The sequence below is a fragment of the Fistularia commersonii genome, chromosome 2 (genome assembly GCF_037954325.1).
Source record: "Fistularia commersonii isolate RoL2024-O1a breed Wild chromosome 2, RoL_Fcom_v1.0, whole genome shotgun sequence".
Taxonomy (NCBI): Eukaryota; Metazoa; Chordata; class Actinopteri; order Syngnathiformes; family Fistulariidae; genus Fistularia; species Fistularia commersonii.
In genome coordinates, this window is record NC_141285.1 from 14,238,913 (window position 1) to 14,265,171 (window position 26,259).

A 26,259-nucleotide genomic window follows, 5' to 3' on the forward strand; every position below is an offset into this window, starting at 1 on the left:
ATAATGTAGTCAATGTGCCCCCCGACCCACCCTTCAGACATTATAGCTAATTTTCCCTTCCGCTATATGACGTCAAAACTCATTCACGTGTGACGTCAGATCTCTCGTGCAAGACCGGAGGGCAGAGATTTTTATTTATTTATAAGCGATGGGGAAAAGTACACATGTTTGATGACTGGCTTTTATTTCAAGCACAATTCTTAACACATAAACAAAAATCTCAATAAATATAAACAATTCAAATTAATTTTTCATTAAAAAGTTTAGAAAAAAACAATCATTTGCCTTGTGAAATAAGGAGAGTGTGATCAAGTCTGCTGCATAGAATACAAAATCAACAATCAACACTTATTAGGCAAGCACACAATCTTCATACATTGTTCATTTTCATGTTGCCAGAAGTCAAACATACTCTCCTACAAAAGAGATGTTTTAAGAAAAGGTTCAAATTAAATTAATTACCTCTGTGTTATGTCATCGACAAAAATCTGTAAAGTGCCCATGTAGGTGCCATTTTTAAAATCCCTTAACAATTAAAACAACAAAATGATCCGTCAAAAAGGCAGTACCAAAACCATGTGCAGAAGGGCTAAGTTAGTAAAACAGTAACAGCATCAACAGTGCATTGCTTCATTAAGTCTTCACATATACCAGGATCAAGGCAGAGAGGTTTCCCTTTGCACACCTCATCATGGCTATATTGCCATTTGTCATTGATATCATGAATGTTTAATCTGTCATTCTTGCTTTCAGCATTGAAATACTTTTTTAAAGCCTAAATATGCAGGACAGACCATGGTAATCCTCGAGAGAGACAACACTGACTGAACAGCCAATTATTGTCACCTATTGTACCTGATCCTTCAGAAAAACTTCTTTCCATGTTAAGGTTAACAGATGTCTCCTGAGAGGATCTTCAACGTTCTCTTACATAGTTGATGTTAATGCCAGTAGCAATTTTTCATTCAGTCATCTGGGCCTTTTAGGGGGAATCAAGGCTATTTTCCCTGCAAACTGAAAAAAAAAAATCCTGTTATAAACATTTAGGAGGATGAGTGTCTCTTTCTGTAATTGTAGCTTTTTATCATCTGCCCACGCCATTTTTTATGCAAGTTACTCAGCAGCAGTCCAGGGGATTTCACGTGCTCACTAACACAGTAACACTGAGCCACCGCTTATTCATTATATTGCTATGTTGGAACAATGCTCACAGCCACAGGCCTCCTTATAAATGTGAATTCCTTGACTAAGATTAAGAATGTTTGAATGCCAATGGCCAACTTTTGTATGAGTCAGTAAAGTTGTGGTTAATGTCTGGTGGTCTCTGTATACTTACCAGCTGAGTGTGTGGCAGTGGAGATGAGACAAACGAGGGCTTCGGTTTTAGTGGTATTGGTGGATTTGGCTTCAAGACCGGCTTCAAGACCTAAGAGAGCAGACAATCACATGTGAAGTGGCACAATATACAAAGTTCAAGTGACTTGCAAATTCACTCACTGATTTTGATGAAAGTGGTGGTAGCGGTCTAGACGGGGGTAGTGGCTTGGTCTGGCGAGAAAATGTGAGCATAAAAAGAATACAACATTAATAATAATGGACCCATACTATATGATGAATGTACAGATTCTTTCTCTCTCTATATATACAGTAGCATAAATCTAATACATAATGAAACAACACAAGTTATTTCAAGCAATGAGGAAAAGGTACATTTTACTTTCATTTAAATGTGTAGATGTAGATGAAATCATGTATCTATTATTTTGACTGAATAATTTCTTGTTGTTGAGATTTTTTCTCTAAAATTGTGATTCTTTCCATTATTTGTAGTTCTAGAAATTTTAAATACCTTTAAAAAAGATAAATAAAATTTGATGATTCTTTGTGGGTGGGGATGGTAGGAGGTTGGTGTGTGAGGGTGGGTGGCTGAGCGTCCTTTAAAACTATGAAAACACATTAGTGATTTTTACCTCGGGATAGACAGACTTGCTTGGAATGGTTGGGGGCCACATGTGTGCCTTTACAACCTAAGGGAACACATTGATTGCCTTAAGTAGAAACAAAAACATGAAGCTTTGCTTTGCTCAATTCAAATTAAGTGCAAAACATTGAACTCAGCGTACCTGTTGAGGCTTTTGCTGAGGTACAGCTGGTACTTTTCTTGGGGGCTGTAAGGCATTATGCAAGAAATTAATAAAAGAAAAGGCTTGCATATTATTTATTTATAATGGATGTTAATTCTGTTTAAGCTGATTAAAAAAACAGCTTTCATCCTTAAATGCTTAAAACTTCACTCTTTTCCTTGTACAAGATGTCAAAGCCACCAAAAACAAACAATAATGAGGAACTAATAACTAGCACATTTGAAATATTGAACTGTTGTGTCCAATACAGAACCAAATTTGAGAAATGTGCTCTGAAGCTCAAAATGCTTGGGGATCGAACTAACCCGAGGAGCAGCTCTGCTGGGTATGAAGTCTCCAGGAGATGTTCTGCCAGCAGGAGTCAGGGGTTTATATACTTGAGAGGTTGAGGACTCGACAAACATAGGCTGGCTAATAGTTGTTGACCCAAGACGAGGGCTGCCCCGTACAATTCCTGACCGAAAAACAGGATTGGATTGTCCTGAGGTAGTTTTGGGGTACCTGTTAAATCACAAACACAATGTGATCTTGACACTGAGTTTACATGTGTGACAGTAAAAAAAAAAAAAAAAAACACTTCTCTATACCTCTTTCCAGGTTGCCTTTTTCTGATGCAGCACATCAAACCCCCAATAACCAGGACCAATATTATAAGTAAGCCTACTATGATTGAAACAGTAATCACAGATCCAGCTCCTGCAGACACAGACAGACTGTTATCAATAACCTTTTATTGGTCCGGAAACCACATGTAACTCCATAGGACCAACTAACTGTAATATCATTACTGTGCTTACACAGGACACGACTAATAGGGGACTTCCATAATAGCAATGCCTATTTGAGGTCAGAACAGGGCACAGTTTGTTTGAGTCCATGAGAATTCCATTCCAAGTATTACGTTTTACAGAAAGAAACAGAGCACAAGAGGACCAGGCATACACTGTGTGCACAATTATTAAGTGATTATTTTGACCATATCATCATTTTATCCATAAAGTCCAACTCCAAGCTGTATAAACTTGAATGCTTATTGGATTTAATGCATATTAGGTGATGTGTATTTGTGTAACAAGGGATGATATCAAGGTGTGCATAATTATTAGTCAGATTCTTCCCCTCAGGAAAAATGGTCAAAAAAGAGATTTAACTGACTCTGAAAAGTCAAAAATTGTAAAAAATCTTTCAGAAGGATGCAGCATTCTTGAAATAACTAAGATATTGGGGCATGATCACAAAACCATCAAGCTTTCAACAGGATCGCAACAGGACTCTTGACGGACTTGATGGATGGGCCTGTGGTTGGATCAGCAACGGACACAGAGCTCCACTTCGAGTCAGATGCCAGCAAGGTGGCGGTGGGGTACTGGTATGGGAGGGTATTTTTAAAGATGAGCTAGTTGGACCTTTTCAGGTTGAAAATTGACACAAAATTAACTCTCAGACCTACTGCCAATTTTTAGAAGGCGCTTTCTTCAAGCAGTGGTACAGGAAAAAGTCTGCATCTTTCAAGAAGACTGATTTGTATGTAAGACAATGCTCCATCACATGCATCAAAGTACTCCACTGTGTAGCTGGCCTGTAAAGGCCTTAAAAATGAAAAACCATTGACATGGCCCCCTTCTTAACCTGACTTAAACCCAACTCTGAACTTTTGGGTCCTTCGTAAGCAAATTTACATTGAAGTTCAACAGTACACCTCAATGACCAGTGTCTTGGAGGTGCTGGTTGTGGCTGCAAAAAAAGTTGATTCTGACCAGATCGAGAAACTGACTGACTCAGTGAATGGAAGTCCTGTGATTGTTATAAAAAAGGAGGGTGGCTATATCTGATTTTTTTTTTTTAATGTCAGAAATGTTTATGTGTACATTTTAATTTTATTATTCTCACTTTAACAGGTGAAAATAAACAAGTGAGATGGGAAAATCTCTGTTTTTCCATTAAGTTGAATAACACTTCCGTACACTAATAGTTGCCTAATAATGGTGTGCATATAGATATTTTCTTGAGAAAGTCTAAACTTCACTTTTACTACTTAAATGTTCAGGTTTGAGAGTTTAACATTTTTGATTGACCGAGAGCATTGTAGTTGCATTATAACAATTAATCCTCAAAAATACAACTTGTCTAATAATTGTGCACAGAGTATAGTTATGTGTGAAGAATGGACATTAAAAGTTCAAACATTACTTAAAAAAAGAGGCTGCTAGAGAGATGCTGACTATCAAATGCATGCTAAGTTATGTGAGCATTAAGTGTACTGTACCTTTAGGTAGTGCTGAGTGTTGCATTTCACAGAAAGGTGGTGCCCAGCCAGGTTCACAGTGACATTGTTTCTCATGGTTACAAACCTGTCAGATAACTCAGTTATGATGCCATTGCCATAAAGTTCAAAACATTTGGGATGCTGTCTAGTTTCTTACCCCACGGTTGTTGCATTTGGCAGAGCAGTCATTTGTTCCGTATGCGTTTATGTTGCCTACATCCTGACACTTCTGGTTGTAGCATACCTGGGAAACAGTGGAGACAATGGGAGAGACATAGATTTTAGACTCTATGATAGATGCAGACCCAGAGACAACACTTTCAGGACAGTGGTTCAAGGACTGGTGATGAGAACACCATTTGTTAATATATGCTAATTAGCAATTATGTACGATACAACTGGGCTTATCCCAAATTTCGACAATCTATTTGGATTGAGGTGACAAACGACTCAAGAAACAACACTCGTCAGGAAAACATCATTACTTAGGCTAGACTGTCATGAACTGATGCAGCATTTGTGTTTTTTGAACCAACCTCTTACAACAAAAAGCCGACATTTTGAGACAACAAGGTCTATGACCTGCCACCCTGAAATTGTTGTCTCTGGATCAGTGGCAACCTTCTGCCTGCCTACTGTAAATTTTACCGACGCTACCTGTCAACAAGTCAGTTTTCCTACCATGTTGTTGCCACACTTGGTACCAGTAGGAACCATGCCGATGTCCGCTGGAAAATTGTCTTCAGGTTTCAGAGTAGCCTCATTACATTGTTCTTTGCCTACTCTGGCGAAGGATTTCTTGGATGTCACTGGAAATTTCCAGCCTCCAGAGCAGAAAAGTGTGCCGCATAATTGATCTCTGCAAACACCACAAAGCATTGGTTCCTGAAACGGGCCATATTGCACTTTTAAGATATGGCATGATGTTGCTTGATAACATACTGCCTGGAACATCTGTAATTAAACTGTGTCTTTCTGCAGGTTCCATACTGGAAAAAACAGACATCTGCGGCTACTTCAGCATCTATAGAAAAAAAATACAAAAACACATTTGACTGCCCAAACAGAAATGAGTTCAAAGCATATCACAACAGAAGTGTTGTTATACCTGGGCCCCAGAGCCTCTTGCAGTGCTCCTGTCGTGATGGACACTGTCCATTGTAACAGTATCCCTTCCCTCGGTTGCAGGGCAGGCCATTTTGGCTGTAGGCGTCTGTAGGACAAGTTGCGGAGAGTCCAGTGCAGTAATCTGCCAAGTCGCAGTCTCCTGCCTTTGGTCGACAGACGCTGCCAGCCACTTTCAGCTGCAAAGTGAGAGGAAACACAGATGGTGACGGGTACTGAAAGACTCATACTACCAAGGCAGACTGTCAGACTGTGTCTGTAAAAATATGAATAGAACTTACTTGGCAGTTACGGCAGCATTCACCCTCAGCACACTTGGCCCCTGCATTAAATTTACAGGTAGTAGCGTTGCAGCAGGGATTCTTACATTCCTTAGGGGAAGACGAGGGGGGTATTATCATCCAGTGTTCTTTGCTGGTGCTTTGATTATGTACGCCACTGTGAGCATTGCTTACCTCCACAGTGCCACAGTCACACTCTTCTCCTGCTTCAAGGAAGGCATTTCCACATACTGGTCCACCATAGACACGATCAGTAGAGGGAGTATCAAGTAGACAAGCTGGGTTGATTTCTTCCAGGTACCTGCTGAGCTGTTGCTGACTGCAGCTGCTGAAATGCTTTGGGTACACATCTCTAGGGAAAGACAAAATATTGGGGTTTGAGAATACTCCATTTATGATTAGTTTAGCCAATAGGGCAAACATACCCAATAGTCTCAGCCATAATGCAGCCCTTCTCCGATGTCACAGAGCCACAGATGCAATACTCAGAGTCGTGGGACAAACCCAAGTTATGACCCAACTCATGAGCAATAGTAGAGGACACTCCAATTGCATTATGATTGTGATCCTGTGGGTTAATCGACCAAAGGTAGGAAGCATTGAGTAGAACTGAAAAACTGGGTATTTCATATTTTTATATTCATTGAATAAGCATTTTCCAAACTGCTTACCTCATTGACTGCACCAGAGGTCGAAGTGCACATTGCATTTGTATTTGCAAGGCCAACAGTAGCACCATTGAAATCTACGCCTCTGAATGAATGAATGAAAGCAAAATGTTCAAATACAATTTTGAGCGTTTTTGCTGTAGGACTGACCACGGCTATATCTTACGTGATGAACTGTGCATTGTCATGTTTAGTCCGTGGCAGCAAGTTCTGTTGACGCCACATGAGGAAACGACCGAGGGTTTGCTCGGGATTAGTGCTGACATCTATCTGATCACGATATGACCAGATATCCAGGCTGACCAGCATCACACGAATACCCAGAGGGCGATACAACTGAAACAGAGCAGTGGGATACATTTTGAATATAGTATTTAAATTGAAGTTCAGTGATTTCTTCGGTAAATAGCTTTAAATGGAATTATGAGTAGATTGCTCTGAGCACAGAACTAAAGTGATATTTATAATCCTGTTATAGAAAAACACTTTTGGTTCATTGATATCTTATTTATCCATTTTGGCCATAATATTTGAGGGTATGTGAACAGAATAATGTGATGTGTGAAAATATTCAGCAGAGGTGTGAAGATTCTCAGTTGAAGTTACATCTTCACAGTGAAAGAACTTTTCTTTTCTCCTTTTCTTGTTCAATTTCCAATCCGTAAGGAACAGATACTATCAAGGCAGTTCTCCTGTATCTCTGAATTCCACTGTGAAAGGAGGGTGTGATAAAATGTGGCTGTACTGCATTTCTGAAGCAAAAGAAAATATGTGAAAAGTTGAATTACGGCTTAAGGTGGGAGGTGGGCTTTTATAAATCCGAACAAAAATTAACCTGAAACACATTTTAAATGAGGTAACAGCATAATTTTTAGATCATTGCTGTCAATGGATTGGGGGGAAAGTTGTTGTTATCTGAGTGTTCATGATAACCATTAATAATAATGAGACCAAGTTGAATTGTTTCCATGAGACTATAAGCATACATACCTTGTCTACATGGTTTGCTACTTCAAGCACTCTTGCCTCCATTATCCTTTTACTGCCAAATTTCTTGTACTGGAGAGAGGTGATTAATATGTGTCAATAACATCTCAAATATGAAAATATGAATTTCACTGTGGCAAAACGTGACTTTTAATATTGCAGACTACAGTAGAATTAACAAATGAATAAGCTACAGACTGTTAGAAAGGTAGAAATAAATCAAACCTCGGTGTTATCCACGACCACTGCAAGTTCCACTGTTCTTGTTTTTTTCCTGTGCTCTTTAAGTGGAGCTCTGCTTCTCTGAATGACAGGGTGGGGGAAAAAAATATGGATATATGAAAACAGTGTTGAGTATCACTATCATATCAGTTATGTTTTTAATGCCGTCATATCCATTTATTTCTATAAGCTGAACAAGTTAAGTAACTCCCTTTTTGACTTGCTTTTATCTAGTCCTCTTATTTGATCCTGATGAAAATATTTCATAGTTTTTTCGGACGTGAATGTTATAATTCAATAACCTATTTTCAATTACAGCCTATTCATGTCTCTGCCTTCTTTATTGTTTAGAAATACAAGTTTTAGAATTGGGTTAATTTTCCGTGTCAGCAGTTTAAGAGGGGACTTCAAACCCTTGTCTAGATTTTTATTGGTCCATTTTGTGTTTTTTTACCAGACTGCTATGCTGGAACAGTCCAGATGGACGAGCTCCGTGATCATAGAAAGTGGTTGTGTTTCCATGGGAACAGGAGCTCCTCTTCCTTCTCAGGTGTTTGTAGTTGTAAACAGCATGAGGACCCTCATCGCTGTGCAATTCAGAGTTTGGTATGCCGGCCTCCCATCCGGCGTCTCCACTGGCCAACGGTTCAATCAGGTACATTTGATCCAGAAGTTGCACAAACCCCCTGCAGATCCAAAGATAGTGGATATAACACCTCTTATGTTAGCTTTTGGAAGTGTAACGAAGAACGGAGTTCATTCGATGTATTCTTCACAATCACTGGCATCATTTCACATAAATTTCCGTATCACAGCAAAAAGAAGGCAGATTTATTCAGAGGCCTGCATTGTCTTTCTTAATTAAGTTACTGTCCAGACATGAACCTTCATGCAGTCTGTTGGCCATCTTGATGAAGGAAATTGATGCTGTGGGACACTGTAACGTCTGACCACACAAGTCATGAGTCACAGCACACACATGGGTTTTATTAAATTTAGGAGGTCATCCATGGAAAAAAAATCAACTTTGTTTAATTTCTATTAAGGAGTAAAAGAATTGCATGTAGTGATCCTCACTTTATTCCTGAGCACAATTCCACGCTGGCAGTGGAGTCCTCCACTCCCACTATGTGCCCATGGTAGTAGCAGTGGACCTGAACAGATGCCATCATGCAAAAAGGGAACCAAAAGAAAGATTTATAAGTAATACTAGTGTATTGTGTTTTTTGTCATTTGACAATTTCAGGATATAAACTGCTCTAATTGTAAAATTGCATCAGATTTTATTTATATGCAGGTTTGTGACTGAGAGATAAGGCAGAATGCTTTCACCTGATGTTCCTTTTCTTTTCTAAAACAGCCTGCACATAAAGACAGATGCAAAAATAGGACATAGAATAGGATATCCTAATTTATTGACTTTCAATATCTTAAATAAGATACTTGCTTTAAAATGCACAATTGCCAGTATAAGTAAGCCACCATAAAAGTAGACCATTAAGCTTCAATATTAATGAATGAAGCCTGATTGTTATGGATACATACAGCTGGACCTGAACTCCTACAGGGTAAATTAATACAAAAAGGTAAAATAAATACATATCCTGCCTTCTGATGATTTTAGCCTTGTGAAATTGTAACAAATCCAAACCACCCACATAAAAAGGTTGTCTTATTCTTAACTACAAACGCTGCACTACAAAAACACTACATCAAAATACAAGCTGATAATAGAAGAAAAAAAGGGTTGTATACCTCAAGGTCTGGCCTTGTGGTGATTTTGGTCCCCTGCTCTGAATAGTGTGTCACAGAAAAGTTTTTCCCGATGAGATCCCTGGAAAGATCAGTTTTATGTGTGAATGAAATGAACAGATCAAGGAAGAAAGAACAGAGAAGATCCTGCATTTGGGGATGATAGAAGCATCTGAACTTTTCTCACTTGTTCCTTTCCAGGCGCAGGGTCCAGTTTTGTCCTGCTATTCTCAAACAATACTGGAGTACATCAGGATACGTCTATAAGCGCACGCAGACATACACATTTAGAGGATTGTCTAAGTGACTATTTTGATCTATTTATAACGTGTGTGTGCTATTACTTACCTGATGCCTGGCAGAATCAGTGTGGTAAGGTGAGTCTCTCAGCCTCTCAGGGGTCACGGTCTCGTACTTCATCACATGTGGTCGAATCCTCACACATCCCACAAGGGTCCCTGCAAGCACCATCAGTGGTTTACAAGAGAAGACAAAGAAAGAAAGAAAGAAAGGAAGGAAGAAAGAAAGAAAGGATGGAAGAAAGAAAGAAAGAAAGAAAGAAAGAAAGAAAGAAAGAAAGAAAGAAAGAAAGAAAGAAAGAAAGAAAGAAAGAAAGAAAGAAAGAAAGAAACTGTGCCGTACCTAACAAGAAGAATAAAATCCACATAAAGTGTCCAGTTTGTAACATGTTGCTTTATCGGTCTTACTCTGTCATTCTGTGCTTAACGGTCTGAGAGAAAAATCGAGGAACTCCATTTCTCCGCCCCTCTATTTCTTCAATATCCTTTCGCTGTCTGACAGGAACCACATGATTCACCGCCCCAGCCAAAGAGTCAAACGTTTCTCTCCCCTAAGTTGTGCGGTACTCTGTGACTCATTTACGTCATTTACCAAACATAATTGTGACAAATTGTTTTTTTTTTCAATAGGTGAAAAGTACACTCTATCGATATTTTGGTTATAGACTTTTTTGTGTGTGTCGGGAGCGGCTATATGTAAAGACTTTAAGACTTTTTTTAAATCTGTTTTAAGTTCTTATCAAATGTCTGGTGGCTGTAAGGCAAAATAATAAAAGCAAAATTTTCATTTTCTAACATTAAATCACTAAGAAAAAAATAACGTTTCGGTTTTTTTTTGATGGAACGTCTACGACAACAAATTGAGCACGTCATAGCAGCTCAGAGGGTTTTTGGCGCTATCTTGTGGGCAAAATTCAAAACAGACAAAATACCCTACTTGTTATTAATTCTTATGCTATTGTTTAAGATAACAAGAACTTTCAGAACCTCGGACTATTTCAACGATTGTTCCAGTAGAATTTGTGACCGGGACATATTATCAATTGCTAAGGGGAAATTTGTGACGACAAATCAATAAAATTCTCAGCTGAGATTGTAGTGTCCAGCGAGAGATATGTCCTCCTCTAAGTTGATATTTTTATTTTATTTTTTGTTTTGTTTTTCGCCCTTCCAAAAACGAACAGAAAAAGGATCGAAAAATCATAATAAGTTTACAGTAGACATTTATAGTACTACAAAACTGTGACGACATCATTCCGCGACACCCACAACCAAAACAGAAGGCTTCGCGCGAAGCCGTTTCCGAGTTTTCTTTTTTGGGGAACAATGTTACCGGCTAAGTTCATGCTCTCTTCGACGGTAGGGGACATTTTATCGAAAACGTTTGACGAAGGGGGTCTAGTTGGAAATCCGCAGCAGCGGGAACGGAGGCGGAGCGTGGAGGGAAATCCATTCGAGTTCAGACCACAGGTCTTCCACCGGCACAAGGACCACGAGCTGTTCGAGGTGACACCCGCTAACGAGCTACCGTACTATACATATCTACCGTGTCAAGAAGTTTCCCTTCACGGCGCAAACAAAAAGTATTAAAAATGTCCTGAAAGTCGCTATCTATTTACAGGATGGAGACGTTCACAGACACATGTACCTCCAGGACCTGTACATCCCAGAGGCGGACGATAAACCCACACCGAGGTATGGGATTTAGGTAGCCAAGCCAATGACGCACCCCACCAATACAACTCTGTGTGGACACCTGAAAGAGGTGCATTCAAGGCAAATATCCATCCACCTTTCGCCGCTTATCCTGCACTCAGGGTTGCAGGGGATGATGGAGCCTATCCCAGTTGTCAAGGCAAAATTCAGCACTCACATAGTGAGTTTTCAGTCACTGAGGTCATTTGTATGGCCCATCCATCCATCTGCTGCCGCTTATCCGAAGTCATATCGCAGCGGCAGCAGCCGGAGCAGAGAGGCCCAGACTTCCCTCTCCCCCACCACATGGTCCAGCTCCTCTGGGGAGATCCCAAGGCATTCTCAGGCCAGCTTAGAGACATAGTCTCTCCAGCCTGTCCTGGGTCTTCCTTGTGGCCTCCTCTCAAATGGACATACCCTGAATACCCCATATTCCTGGAGAGCCCCCCCACAGGATTGCCCTCGGCACAGGGTCGAATGCCTTTTCCAGATCTACAAAACACATGTAGACTGGTTGGGTAAACTCCTGTTCCCCTTCAGGTACCCTGCTGAGGGTATAGAGCTGGTCCACTGTTCCACGATCAGGATGTAAACCACACAAGCCGCATGCTGCTTGGCCTGCTGGTACCTTCCTCCGGAGCCTCACGGGCCAGAAAGGTCCGATAGAACTCCTTCATTTTAACGGCATCCCTCACCGCTGGGGTCCACCAGCGGGTTCGAGGGTTGCCGCCCTGACAGTCGCTGACCACTTTATAGCCGCAGCTCCAGTCTACCACCTCGACAATGGAAGCTTGGTCCATTCTGACTCAATGTCCCCCGCCTCTCTCGGGACGTGGTTGTAGCTCTGCTAGAGCTGGGAGTTGAAACTCTTTACGACAGGGGACTCCAGGACGCCAGATATTCTGCAGACTCATGTAAGGTCTGGGTCTGCCAGGTCTGACCGGCATCCTCCCCCCATCAGAGCCAGCTCACCACCAGGGGGTGATCAGTTGACAGCTCTGTCCCTCTCTTCACCCGAGTGTGCAGGATATTCAGCCACAAGTCTGCCTGCTCCTTAGTCTAGCTGTGTAAACAATTTAACTATAATCCCAGTGCTGTACATGCTAATCCCTCTTCTCTTCATTTTCCCTGCAGTGTGTCTCAGTTTGCATGTCACATTTCTGGCTGCAGTGCCATCCATAGCACTGTAGAAGAGTATGAGCACCACTACAACTCCCTGCATCGCCATGTGTGCTGCTCCTGCCGTCGCTCCCTACCCACTGCCCGACTACTAGATATTCACATTCAGGAGTGGCATGACTCTGTTTTTATGATCCTTGCCCAACGTCAAGATATGGTAAGTTAAAAAAAAACAACCTGTGTTGATATTTTCCCGAAAGGGTTTGTGCTCGTGTTTTGTGATACTCTGCATTACGCAGGCAATGGAGACAGACATTTCAACACCAAAAGTAATTCAAGTCCAACTTGAGCCCATTTTACAAATTTTCAGTACCGGTGTTTGGTGGAGGGCTGTGAACAGAAGTTCCGGACTTCTAAACACAGGAAGGACCACCTCATTATGACTCACAAGTACCCGCCAGACTTCAGGTTTGACAAAACCAGGAAGGAGAGAGGGTAAGACTGCACTTCTGTAAGGAGTTCACTAGATGGCGGCAAAACATTGTTGGTTTGAGACAGTCCCTTCGGATCTTTATTGTTGGTGTTTGAATACTGAGAGTAAGCAAGTTTGTAATGTTAGGATACCGAATAATCCAACTCAGAGAGATAAAATATCTACTGTCAGTACAGTATCTAAAACAATTTCTTGTGCTAAAAAATTTACTTATGGTGGACAGCTAAAGAGCAATTATCCCCCCCATATATTTGGCATTTATATTTACATAAGCAGTGTTTCTTTAAGAGCTCATTTTATTACCCTACATCATCCAAGGCTTCTTCATTAATATGCCCATTAATTTTTTTTTTCATGATTAAAAAAAGATTTCGAGAGAAGAATACACAGCACCAGAAGGACACAGCCATGGAGGTCCCCGACGATGTGTGCAGGTCTGAGGGTGTGTGTGAAGTTCTCTGTGATTTGAAGCCCAGACAGCTAGAGCTGGAAGAATCAATGGAGATGCAGGTGTCACTGGGGGAAACCATCCCAACTGCAAATTCTGCCTCCTCAAGGGAGCGGGAAGATCCTCACAACATCACAAGGGCTGATTGCCCGAAACCACAATACTCCTACAGGTTAGGCTTTCAACAAGTGCTCCCTGCAAAACACTGATACGGCTGGATTTGTCTCATCTCATTCTAAAAGGGTCATATACCATAATATTTTGATGGCGTAAATTATGGCCCTTCATTTTTAACAACATCTTTACTCTTTAAAGCATTATTAAATATAGAATCCAACATCCATTTAATTTCTGTTTCTTCTAGGGTGCCTACAACTGTTTGCTTTGGTCATGGCTCTGTTCGAAGCTTCAGAGGAAGCAGAGGAAGAAGGAAATAAGCCGTCTTTTGGACAGTGTCTGTCACAACGTGTTTACGTAAAACTGCAATGGACAATTATTTATGATGGTAAAGAAAACCTTTTTCTGCTTCATTTGTCTTTCCCGTCTTCCACGCTGAGTGTTCTTGATTTTAAGTGATCACATGTATTTATGTTAAAAAACAACAACAAGTAAGCAAGAAGCATGAATGGTTTTTCATGGTGACCTGTGTTGGCAAATGTTCACTTCATACTTGTGTTTACCAAAACATTATAATTTCAGTTGACATAGAATTTACAGACCAATTAAGAAATGTACTGTAAAGCCCCCTGAGTACAAAATGCAACAATCAATCATATTTACATAATAGATTTTTAATATTTGTGTTCACTTTTTCCACCAATGAATTATAAAACTGTACATTAGTAGCTGATGCAACACCATCAATTGTGTTCAGTTTGCAAAATAGTCATCAGCTTTTATTTACTGAACCAACGCTGCCTTCTCTTCTCTTTCTCTTAAGAGCTACTTTTTTTTTAACTTTGTGCAAAAATATTCCTTTGAGGTAAAATATAACTTAAAGGACAATGATGTAAAGCACATTTTAAAATTACTCAAAATTGTAATCACAAAATTGAAAATAAGTAGGGAACATTTGAAATTTACAGTGCGGTTTAAATTTATTTGAAAAAGAAACCTGAACTGTGAATTAAAATAACAAGAGTGGATAAAATGAGTGCATTTCTGAGGCTATGAAATGCTACACTTTGTTGTAAATGAAATCAGTTTTGATTGGCTGCTGGTACCTTTTGATTAACATGACAGAACTGACTTGGCAGTGACCTGATACATTTTTGGTTTAGAAAAACAGGCTGACTGGCTGTTGCCATATGGTTGTTGAATTCTTAATCCAAGGGAAAAATGTGTCTTGGATTATGAAGGCTTGATTGACGTGGTTTCATGCACTTTAGGATTTTTCAAATCTTTTTTTTGTCGTGATACTCATAAGGAAAGAACTTCTGCAAGGCCTCTGAAATTGAAAGATCAATCACTGGGTGGATGCACTTGGTCCTGAGTACAGCTACATGTCAAGTTTTTTTTCTTCTTTATTTTCTGATCTTGAAATTTTAACATTTAAATAAACCTCATTATGATTTAAGTGTCATTTAAAGAACTTCATACTGACAGAAAAGCTCTAAGTATATTTGACAGTTGAAAATTTAATCCATTAACTGCGCTCATGTGTCTGTTATTTTTAAGAAAACCCTTCCTTTTTGAATAAATCACATGGCGTCCTCTCTGCCATACAATAGCCCTTGAATAGGTATCCATGAAATTTTAGAAGGTCATGAAAAACGAGGAGTTGATTTTTTTTTTCTTAAGGCCTAACTTGTTTCCTTTTCTTGGCATAAAAAACCCCAAACTATTTCTAATTAAACCAGATCATTTTACCAATTCACTTGTGTGATGACAAAGCCAAAATATTATCACACCATCTCAAATTTCCGCCATAATTAAACAAGCATTTATATGTGTGTATGTATATTTAAGGTTTAAGTGGTGTAAATTATTAAGGCAGGTAAGGTTTTCAGTCATTGTTATTTTGCTCGAAGGGCTTGAAAGGCAGCGTTTCCGATAAAAAAAAAATGCTCAGGGTTAGTGGGGGTTAAGACAAGTAGTACATCCCGTATGGTCCGCTGAATAGTCCCGGGACAGGCACGGCGGGCCTTGGTCCGTTTAGGGCCCCGTACAGGGACGGCGCGCCCATGGATGCGCTGAGGGGCAAAGGGAAGGCGAAGGCCGGGAGCAGCGGCTTGGCGGCCAGCTTGAGTTTCTCCAGCTCGGCCTCCTGCAGTCTTTTGGCTTTGGCCCTGCGGTTCTGAAACCAAATTTTGACTTGGGTCTCTGTGAGGCTGAGGGAGCTGGAAAACTCCGCTCGTTCCGCGATGGAGAGGTACTGTTTCTGACGGAACTTCCTCTCCAGTGAGAGCAGCTGAGTGGTGGTAAAGGGAGTTCTGGGTTTCCTGTTGTTCTTGTGTTTCCTTAGATTGCACGGGGTCGGGCTCGGAAGTCCTGCAAGTAGATTTACATTTTTGATTAGTAGTGTTTATACTTTCATCGGCAAGATTTTTCCTCGTATCGCATTTGAATTAGAAACAATAAACACAATGAAGTTCACTCATATTTAACGCATTGAGGGCGCTATTTTATGCAAGGATTTTAAGATGCTCAGGTCATTTTAATTTATTTGCATAAGACGATGACAGGAGAGCAACTCACTTGCGGGGGATGCGTGAGAAGTCTGGAACCAGGAGTTGGCGTCCTTGTCGTTGAGAACCCCCGTGTCCGTTTTGGACAGTCGAAGCCCCGCCGGCGACGCGCACTCCGTGTCCTCCGGTCTGACGGAGCCCGGGGCTGGCCCGGGGGAGTGCAGTCTTTTCGCCGGCGTCCTGTCCGATATGAGCGACTCCACGCTGAAAGGCAGATCCAAGCTCATGGTTCTACACCTGCTGACAGGTGACAGCTCCAGCTCGTCGATTCCCACCTCTGCGGCGGGGGCGGCGCGGCGCTCCGGTGAGGTCTCCCCCGGAGCGGCTGCGGGTGGCGATCCTTGCGCAGGATTCATGACGCACGACTGCGGTGCCATACAACCAACACTCGTGCCGCCCGCCCGCTCTTTCTCTCTTTTCCACTGCCTTTCTGTCCCACGTTCAGCCGGGGAATGGCGATGTTACGCCCCGGACTCCAGGCGCCGGAGTTGCGTGATCTATGCGGGGTTTTTACGCGCGGGCACGTCTCTTCCCCCTTGCAGAAGTGGCAGAAAGTTCCTCTTTCACCTCGCCGCCCGCCCTATCTGTCAGCCGCGGTGTGTGCGCGACTCCGCCCAGCGCGTCTCTGGTTGGCCAGCAGCCTGGCGATGGAGCGGTGAAGTTCGTGGCCACCGCGATTATAAAACTCGCTAGAAGCACAATATCGAGTCTCCCTGAAGTCACTGAGGTCCAGGACTTATAGTGACAGCGGAGACACGACTAGTTCTTCAAGGAACGGAAAGAAAAACTGTCGGGCCTCCCGTTAGACTCACCTGATTGCTTTTATCAAGTTTGTTTTTATGTATTTTCACTGGAGCGAAGTTGCTATGTTTCCTGTGATAACCTTTTTTTATAGTGTATATTTTATGCAGGATTAGCTGAAGTACTTGGAAAAAAATCCGTCTTTATTTGTAGGAAAGAAACATCTGCGTTTCATGATGGATTAGATAAGAATCAGTCAAAATTGACTTTACACATATTTGCTATATCTAAAATGAACCCCGACCACATTCACTTAACTTGAACTTAAGCTATTTAGTACGTTGAAGTAAAGTAATTATACATTTAAAGAAACAAACACACACATACAAACATACAGTACATTCCAAATATAAGTGCGATTATTGCATGATGTATTTAAAAAGAAATGCTTGTATTTTCACATTCAGTTATAGATAGAGCATAACATCAGCGAAATTTGACTACTGCATTTAACCCATCAGGGATGAACCATGAGCAGAAGGAAGGCAGCAAAGGAAAAGCGCCAGGGGACCAGTTGGAGATTCAGTGCTCAACAACACTTCGACAGGATAGGAGGAACAGAGAATCGAATCAAACCACGAATGTTCAGTTCCAAGGACGACCGTTCCTCTAGCCCCCTGAACCACACTGCCCTATTCTCTCTCTCTCTCTCACACACACACACACAAACACACACACACACACACACACACACACACACACACACACACACACACACACACACACACACACACACACCATAAATGCAATTGTTGCATGATTTATCTTTGGGATAAAGTGACATGCATCAAGATCAAGTTATTTCTGTTTTTGTGCTGCTTTTTTAGTTCTGGAAAGTACCCTTCTGAATCAATTATCAGTCCACCTCCGGATTTTCTGTTAATACATGGTTATGAAATGGAACTTCAGTTTTCATGGTTATAAAAGTAGTCTTTAATTGTGTTATGTTGTCACTAACCTCAGCTAGTTCTTTTGCATTGCAACAGCTTTGTGAATCAAAATCAAACAATGAGTGAATTTGTTCCTCTTTATAGGATGTCACACCAACAGTAAACATTTTTTGTGAACTTTTTAGTGATGAGATCACATGTAAATTCTGTAACATGCCACAATATGATCACACCCTGCAGTTCCCATAAGCTCCGCAGAACTGATTTATTTTATTGTTTTGGTTTTCCGTTCGATGGCTATCGCAGGACTCGTCATGTGTGGGCAGCCGATAAATCCAAAGTGTGCTATTCAGCAGTAAACACCACACAAAGTTAGCATTTAGCTGGTGAAAAAGGCGAAGTATTATGCAACAGAGTGAAAATATTTCCCTCTGGAGTTGATGGAGAGCTGACCAGAGCTAAAAGGATGGTAAATATTGGCCTTGCATTCCTCTAATGGCCAGACATTTATTTTATGTGTACAATATACACATGCATATGCTATAGCACATTTAGCATTTGACAGATGTGTAATTCACTTCATTGAAATATTTTGTAAGGAAATTATTTTCAAGGCCTCTGACTCAAAGGTTGTGTTTGAGAATACGTTGACAAAAGTTTATCATCGCAGGTTATTAAGGCAGAAGGTATCCCCAGGATGTACTCGACAGTGTTTTTTGTGTACTGTGGCGATATTATCACTATATATTTCTAATATCTGGTAATCAAATAATCTTTGAATTTTTTGGCCACATTTCAAGCCGTTGTGTTCATTGTCTGTCATCCCTTTGAGAGACAGTGAAACCCCAAATCAAGTTAAAGAGGCCCATCCAACTGGCCTTGTTTCACAGCACCTCAAATCAAGTCAAATCATTTTCAGTGAAACTTAATACATGGGAGTTGTTTTTCTTTTGGGAACGGTTGCTGGGCCTGCAGCAGCACACTGGCTGTCTGCGGGACAATCGGTTAAATGGAGTTAACCGTTTCTTTCCCCGAGGTACATTTCTGCTTTGATCCTGCTGTGACTGGCGCCTGTCTGCTCCCTCTCCCCTTTTCCCTCGCTGTGGGACAGAGATAGATTGCTGAGGAACCGTAACAGTTTTTATTGGCTCTAATTTAGTGTCCAACAACATTACATTCTCCCTCTCTCCATGTAAATATCGCTTTAGCTGGAGATATATATAATGAGTGCACAGAATTTGGTCCGCACAACTTTCTTTTACTGCTGTATTTTTGCACAGTTGTCTACACATACCTTTTGTTAAATTAGTGTTATCTATCAGCTAAAGTGCTGAATTATTTTTCCTGGAAAATTTTGGTAATCTGGAAATAATGAGTGGGTGTTTTTTTTTTTTCCTTTTTTAGTTTTTCTTTATTATACTCTCTTCCTCCCTCTCCCTCTCACAGTGTGTGTGTGTGTGTGTGTGTGTGTGTGTGCGTGTGTGTGTGTGTGTATATATATATAAAATGATCTGTACTGAGGTAAACTAATCACCATACTACCTACATACCCATTTAGTCTCTGCTGCATCTCTACAATGATCTTGTGAATAATGTGCGGTAATCTAAATATAGCAGAGTGATCATTTCAATGAAAATATAGAAGTTTACAGACACACACAGGCTTACACACACTTCTCTGAACCCTGCTGGCTTGTAAAGTGGAGGATTTTTTAAGGTAAGTGTGGCTTTCAGATTTTTCCTTTTGAATCAAACATGTCGAGGCAGGCTTTACATAATTCATTTTAAAAATCTTTCTCTTTCGTGAGACTTGGCAGGCCTTGCAGCTTTCCTAAGCAAACATTCCGGGCGTCATTTGGGATAAACATTTATGAAACACACAGCAGGGAACTTTGTATTGGAAATGTATCATCTTTAAAAGAGAAGAGATGGCTGCCCGATGAAGCATAACAGAACATTATCCTGTGTCTGGGTGGACCTGCCAACATTGGTATGTGAAAATGTTAATGGATGTAAGATCACAAACTTTCTAAGCCGACATTTACAATAAGTCACACTCTGAATGAATTAATTTTATTTTTACTGCCAAAATAAAGAGTCAGTAGCCATTAAGTTGGCAAAAAGGTATCAGGTCCATTCCATTCAGAGAAGTTACAAAGTCAGCTTTGCGTGCCCTTTAACTGATCTTTCAACGTGAAATAAACCAATAAATCGAATGCAAATACTGGTAGAGGGCATTTACAGCAAGAGGCTTTGCTGCTGAAGTTATACTGTCCATTTCTTAGTTTTATTTCTCAAATAATACATAGAACTTTGCTTGCAAATTGAGATTAAAAATAACAAACTACTCTGGTAAATCTCCAAATTTAAGAGAATACAGATCATGTGACATGGATCCATAGTTTTATTGTTGCGAGCTCTGAACTGAGCTATTTTGAGTGTAATTAACCCCCGTCACGGAATATCAACCCTTTTCCCATGACCTACCGTCACATGATGTTGTCACATGGCAAGCAAACACTGTACGTACTGTAATATAAGCAAATCTTCCACAAGATCACTGATTTTGTGTGCTATTTATGTTGTTAAAGCTACTTGTAGAGCGCAAATTATCACCAACACTGTTGTTTTAGCAGGGGCTGTATGGTAAATTAGAGTAATTTATATGGCTATAAATTAATTACTAAAAAAATATAAAAGTTGTGCAATCTGTTCTCAAGCTTTGAATCACTCAAGGTTCCGTCAAGCCAAACATGGTAACATGATGTAAAAGGCCTCAGGTCTCCCACTGATTTTCTACTTATCTGATATGAGCCTGAGGAGAACTGCTGTAGCATGTCTGCCTTGATTAGGTGTTTCATCTTCTGAAACATCAGCATGTTTAGTCATTCAAGCTGCTACTCTATCTTACCCCATCCAAGGTCCGATCTTACCTTTTGACCCCAACCGTGAAAAGTGTCACTTCTTCTATGAGATGCCAAGCCTTATTAAGTGCTTAACCTTTTCTACTTTTTTCCCTAAAAGCCTTCTGGTGATATAGAGAATGAAATATCACCTCTGAACATTTATGAGGCTGTCAGGAAAACATGACAGGATACTTTAATGAAATCAACAAGTAGCTCAGAGTTTTTTTTTCCATTGAGCGGTAATGCTTGAACAAGTCTGTAGTACTGAAGTTTCTACCCTTTACCAAAATCTCAGCACTACATCCCACATTGAAACTTCAAAATAACTTTGCGCCTGTTTAGAAAATTGTGGTTGCTTTAAATGCATAATTCAGAGCACATATAAATAAAATGCATAGTGAATGACACAGAAATTAGTTTTAATGAACTGAAAATGTGCTGAAAATCATATAAAAGTTGCTTGGATGATTTACAAATAGTTTGAATATTAGCACAAAAATGCCCTAAAATGGATTCAAATTATGGTAAAATTGAAATACAATTGACTTAAAATGACAAAACTTAACTGAAGATGGGTGAAATATTGTCAATTGGATAAAAACATCAATTATTCAAAATGGCAAAATAATAAAAAATTAAAGAGACCTTTTTTTATTGTTATTGTTGTTGTTATTGAGGCTTAACTTCTCATATTCAAAAGGGATAAAATGATTTGAACTTCATTCAGTCATCGTATCATGAAACAGAAGAACCAAATTGTATTGGACTAGCAATCACGAATGTAAACATAGCCCTACTATTGCCACTTCACTCCTTTTTATTGACAAACCAATTTTTGAGAATATATTCCACTGATTTTATTTTTTGAGGGGACAAATTGTTCCTTTGCTTTTGATGCTTGAAACCTTGGTAATTACCTGATGGGATTGTTGATTGCTTAAGTGCTTTTCATTTATCCTCCATATGTTAGCATGGCTTTGCAGCCAGGGGAAAGTGTTGACAGCTGAGCAGCGAGTGCATTATTATTCCTTCATGTGTTTTCTATGTAATATATTGGGTTAGGTGACAGGGGGGCGCGTTCCACATGGCGCCTGACAGAGATGGGTGTTTGGCTGATGGGGGCTCAGCAGTGAGTCTTCCCTGCAGAGCCAGGTGATAACAGGGAGAACACAGAGATACTGTTGCTGAATAGTTGCGCTTTGAGAGGAATGGAGGGGAACAAATGGAACTGGACACCCTGTCTTAACCTGGAGCTAGCCAGGGGTTGAGTTGAGCTCGGTGACAGTGCTGACAGCAGGAAGGAGTCAGACAGTGATCGGCGCTGAGTGATGACAAAGATGATGATGTAAGAGTTTGGTGCACTAGATGGCAAATGATCATTGGTTCTTTATTGTCAAGCTATGACAGTAGAAGCATCTGTTGTATACACGTGATGGAGATGAAAGGGACATCATAGGACTAATGCTGCAGAAGAAACTTGACACACATACTCACACACACATTTAGTTTCAGTCTGGAAATTTAGAAGGACTCAACTGAAGCTAATTAAAAACTCAGAGTAATTAGAGCAACATTTCAGTGTCTTACAGAGGGATGGCGAGGACTGGCGGAGTCTAACACTTTGGTCTTTTTATGGTCAAATGATTGACTCTAGGATATAACTATAACAAATAATATCGCTATCACTCTTGCTGTGTGTCTTAAATGGTTGAGCAGCCTGCTATGTCTGCTGCAAACAATCCCCCAGACAGTAGAGGTTAGAATCTGCCCTCTGAAAGGAATCAATCAATAGGATTTCATTATTTACTTCCTTTCAAAAGTGATAACATATATTTTATATTTAACATATATTTTTGTTGAAAAGACAAACAAACAAACAAAGACATTTTTCTCCTGTGTTCTGAGCTGCTCATTAAGTTCCTCCTTTCAGTCATTCGCCTCGGATGGATAAAACAGGGGAAGGAGAGAGAAGAAAAAGTAGGAACCAAGACACCTGTTGAAGAGTGAAAAAACAACAATATAGTTGATTTATCATGGCTTTTGCATGACAAGAGTTACAAAATGCATCAAGATATTGCATGATGTGTGCCTTCAGCTGGGTGACTAACATGGTTAATGACTGAGTTAAAAAAGAGCACTTTACTTTTAGAAGGAAAGCCCTCTTTGCCCTTTTGGTCTGTTTTTTTTTTTCTCCACAAAACCAGCTGGAGAATTAAAGAGATAAAAGTATGTGTCAGAGCGTCCAGTCAGTGGACAAAAAGTCTCAATGGTAAAACCCCTTGCTGGGGAACAAATGAATCATAACATATATGCCTTTATGAGTTATTGAAGAAGTGAGTTTGTTTGACTCAAAGCAATTGTTCTCGATTTTGCTGTTTGACGCTTCAACCTTATAAAAGAAATTTAACTGCGCAGCCCAGAATAAGGCTTTAATGTCCTTGGCTCAAGGCTGGATAAAGCAAAGTTTCAAAAGTCCCCACACCCCGCTTCGCATTGCTGTTTCAAGTATCATAATAAAACAATGCTGGAATGTAACTTAAAAAAAATCTTAAAAAATCTTAACGAACTACCTATTGACCTTCAAACGTCAAAACATAATTTTATCAAAATATGAAGTTCAAGTTCCCTTTTCTCGGTCATGACCATTGAGGAGCTGTCTAAGCACACACAAGTTGTTGTTGATGCAACGTACCATTTATTTTGAGTCATATTTAGATTAGTTGTTACAATGCTGCAAACGGAATAGAAAACAGTGACATTTCTTGGAAAATTGTGCTTATTTAATCTGATTTATGTAAAGAAAGGAATTTAATTGTTGTTGTGGTAAACTGTAGATAATATAACAGCGTAGCTCAGTGTCCAGATGGGGTGGGATAAGGTTTTGTCGGCGCTTGTGTCTCCAGTGATCATGCCACTAAATTGCTGTCTCATCATCCACTAAAAACCTTGGTAATGTTGGCTTCAGAGGAGTCACGACTGGAACGAATTGGGGCTATATGCCTTACTCGGGATGGTAGGAGTAGGTTTTTGTGTTTGCTACCATGGTACACATTTTGCAGAACAAATAATTGATTGATTCGGCATGATGTTATCACCCCAGACCCTCAATACTTTTCCAACTTTTAAGCAATGCACTACTTCAACGGTCCTTTTAATCTTACATGTGCGTACCGAGTCAATTAAACTATTGATTTTCAAAAGAGGGTTTTGAGTCGTGGCCTGTGAGAATGTTGGGGTGAGCTTGTGATGTCAGCATGGTGAAAACCTGAACAAATACATTGACTTGAATCTTAGAGAGTTACAATAGATTCCACGTCGTCCCATGAAACTCTGAAAGAGATGGGAGGGCACAGCAGAGGCCCCTGAATAAACAACCATTAAATTCTCCCCTGCTCTTGTATGAGGGAAGTAGTCGAACGAGGGGCTGTTTAAACAAACCAAAACACGAAACCAGCAGAAATAGAATTAGATGTCGACGGAGGGAAATTATTTAATTTGAGGAAGGGCAGTGAACCCCTGATTCTTGATCTTTTTGCCTGGAAATAGAGGCAGATTAGTTGACAGCAGGATATGGGGAAGAAGATGGGTGGAGGGCAGATGCATGGAAGAAGAAGATGAAAGCTTTGTTGTGCTGATGCTTAATGAGCTGGAAAACACAATTGAATGTTTCTGACTGTGGAAATCGCTGTGAGGGCATCGTAAATTAGCGCCAGTGTGGGAGCTAGCCCGCTGACAGAAAAGAGGCTTTGTGTGGCCCTCAGCCTCTGAGATTCACAGCTCAAACTGCCGCAGGACAAGGAGTTCATCGAGCTCTCGGAAACGGCGACTCTAGTTGTCCTGTCCGCCGTCCCACCTGTTGTTGCTTTGCCAAATTTACATGCTTACCTTTGCCACGCTGGATCTTGGTGAATAGCAAACCTTTCTTTCTTCCTGTCTTTGGCATTATATTTCTACAAGCCAGGCCAGACAAGGAGCAAGGATAAGAAGGGACTCTGGGAGAAAAAGGGGAGAAGATGGGTCTCTCTCTTCTAATATTTTGTGAACTCCAAAGGGTGACTCTTCATTCTGGCTTTGCAGGCTTGGCACATGCCTTCTGTTACTAAGTGGCTTCATATTGAAAAGCTCTGTGGCTGCTATTTTCTCTCCCACTGGGTGCCAGCCTCTCTGCCCTGGCAGCTGCTGGGCTTCAGAATAGCCCCATAGTCTCCCCTCTGCAGGTGAGCTGCACAGCCAAAACAGGGCCCCTCAAAGGCCCTTTCAGAGCCTCAATAGGAAACTGACTTGGGGAGAGAGGAGCGGGCGCACAATGGCTGCCTTCTGTGGACACAGAGAAGATGGAGATGGGCTATTGGGGCGCTGCTTTAGTCTTCCTTATAGCCATGTCGAGGAGAGGTGATGAGAGAAGAGAGGAGAGGATGAGTTCCCCTGTAAAGTTTGGGAAGGCGTGGCCCGATCTCCTCTGCGTTTCTTTGCTCTACCATTGACATGGAGAAATGTCCTGTCATCCTTCATCTCTGATGTAATTGCTGTGTCTTCAAAACCTGACGAAACAAAATGATTTTTTTTTTTTTTTCGTGTCTGGGTGCGAGAGGAGTGACACTTCGCTCCTACCCACAACTCCCCTCCTTCCAACCCGACGCCTCCACTCACATCCTAGAGTATCGGGACTCCCCTTTTTCCCCCCATAGCAGAACCCTTCCCATGCAGGGAGGAAAGAATGTACCTCCCTCTGCTCCCTCTCACCTCCTTTTCATAGTTTGCTTTTTAACTTTTATTAACAACAGCTTTCACTGACACATGAATAGTTGGCAGTGGAGAGATAGCATGAGGGAGGGGATAAGACATAGAGAGTGGGTTTAAAAGTGCGGGGAAAAGAGAAGGGCAATAGAGGAAGGAGAGTGACTGTTTTCCTTCCTTTTTGTTGGTTTTTGAGGAACGTCAACATCCTGTCAGCTTCGAACAAAAACAACTGATAGTGCGTCACCTTTCACAAATGTGAAAGTCCAAGCCCATTGCTTGTCAAGACAAGAAAATTAATATATCACTTTTTTCTCCGGATTTATTCAATTATGGCATAATAGTTTTTAGTGTTTCATATAAACTGTATTAAGTGTAACAACATTTTCCCCTCCCCTCATATTGAATTACAGACTAAATTAAAGTTCATCTATTCCCAGAAATCCATTAATCATAATCAGAATCACTTTATTCACCAAATGTTCAACGTACACAGACATTTGACTTGGCATAACAGTGCTCTATAACAGTAAGTTTAAAGATGAAAAAAATAAGTGTAAAAAGAGAAAAAGTTAATTTAGCAATAAAACACAAGCTGTGCCTTAGAATATACACAATTTAACATGTTACTAGGTAAATATGCTTTCGAATCTCTGATGTGGGCCATATTGTCTTGATCACCATCAGAGAAGCAATGTTGATATGTTCCTTTAGTGAAGGGGTAGCAGATCACTAAAAT

General features: G+C 40.6%; 3 protein-coding genes across 4 annotated transcripts; 1 reads left to right on the plus strand and 2 right to left on the minus strand.

Moving 5' to 3' along the window:
* Positions 1-157: 157 nt before the first annotated feature.
* adam8a (ADAM metallopeptidase domain 8a) lies at positions 158-10,368 on the minus strand. Its single transcript, XM_086161801.1, has 25 exons — positions 10,088-10,368; positions 9,794-9,903; positions 9,633-9,706; positions 9,449-9,527; positions 8,771-8,847; positions 8,148-8,379; positions 7,697-7,774; positions 7,475-7,543; positions 6,651-6,820; positions 6,488-6,569; positions 6,242-6,384; positions 5,991-6,168; positions 5,817-5,906; positions 5,519-5,714; positions 5,353-5,434; positions 5,092-5,269; positions 4,568-4,654; positions 4,411-4,495; positions 2,732-2,840; positions 2,450-2,645; positions 2,124-2,168; positions 1,971-2,027; positions 1,498-1,548; positions 1,337-1,426; positions 158-1,014 (listed from the first exon to the last, which is right to left on the minus strand). The coding sequence occupies exons 1-25, from the start codon at positions 10,131-10,133 to the stop codon at positions 970-972; spliced, it is 2,649 nt and encodes an 882-aa protein (XP_086017927.1). The 5' UTR covers positions 10,134-10,368; the 3' UTR covers positions 158-969.
* Positions 10,369-11,012: 644 nt separating this feature from the next.
* Positions 11,013-18,116, plus strand: znf511 (zinc finger protein 511). Of its 2 annotated transcripts, XR_015107819.1 has the most exons (7): positions 11,013-11,250; positions 11,366-11,439; positions 12,574-12,775; positions 12,929-13,053; positions 13,420-13,671; positions 13,864-14,004; positions 17,449-18,116. XR_015107819.1 is itself a non-coding variant. In XM_086168953.1 (6 exons), the coding sequence occupies exons 1-6, from the start codon at positions 11,071-11,073 to the stop codon at positions 13,934-13,936; spliced, it is 906 nt and encodes a 301-aa protein (XP_086025079.1). In that variant the 5' UTR covers positions 11,013-11,070; the 3' UTR covers positions 13,937-14,437. The 2 variants fall into 2 exon arrangements, 1 of the variants encoding a protein (XP_086025079.1); XM_086168953.1 differs by lacking the exon at positions 17,449-18,116 and having other exon boundaries at positions 13,864-14,437.
* msx3 (muscle segment homeobox 3) lies at positions 15,315-16,757 on the minus strand. Its single transcript, XM_086168969.1, has 2 exons — positions 16,197-16,757; positions 15,315-15,989 (listed from the first exon to the last, which is right to left on the minus strand). Exons 1-2 carry the CDS (start codon positions 16,561-16,563, stop codon positions 15,583-15,585), a joined length of 774 nt encoding a protein of 257 aa, XP_086025095.1. The 5' UTR covers positions 16,564-16,757; the 3' UTR covers positions 15,315-15,582.
* Positions 18,117-26,259: the final 8,143 nt, after the last annotated feature.

Excerpts from the sequence above, each read along its gene's own strand:
- adam8a (XM_086161801.1), bottom strand. The coding sequence starts at position 10,133 with ATGTTACAAACTGGACACTTTATGTGGATTTTATTCTTCTTGTTAG. Across the intron at positions 4,655-5,091 it reads CCAAGTGTGGCAACAACATG|GTATGCTACAACCAGAAGTG; the intron begins GTAGGAAAACTG and ends ACTGTTTCCCAG. Across the intron at positions 2,841-4,410 it reads ACACTCAGCACTACCTAAAG|GAGCTGGATCTGTGATTACT; the intron begins GTACAGTACACT and ends CTGTGTCTGCAG.
- msx3 (XM_086168969.1), bottom strand. The coding sequence starts at position 16,563 with ATGGCACCGCAGTCGTGCGTCATGAATCCTGCGCAAGGATCGCCACCC. Across the intron at positions 15,990-16,196 it reads TTCTCACGCATCCCCCGCAA|GACTTCCGAGCCCGACCCCG; the intron begins GTGAGTTGCTCT and ends ATCTACTTGCAG.
- znf511 (XM_086168953.1), top strand. The coding sequence starts at position 11,071 with ATGTTACCGGCTAAGTTCATGCTCTCTTCGACGGTAGGGGACATTTTA. Across the intron at positions 11,251-11,365 it reads AGGACCACGAGCTGTTCGAG|GATGGAGACGTTCACAGACA; the intron begins GTGACACCCGCT and ends ATCTATTTACAG. Across the intron at positions 12,776-12,928 it reads TTGCCCAACGTCAAGATATG|TACCGGTGTTTGGTGGAGGG; the intron begins GTAAGTTAAAAA and ends ACAAATTTTCAG.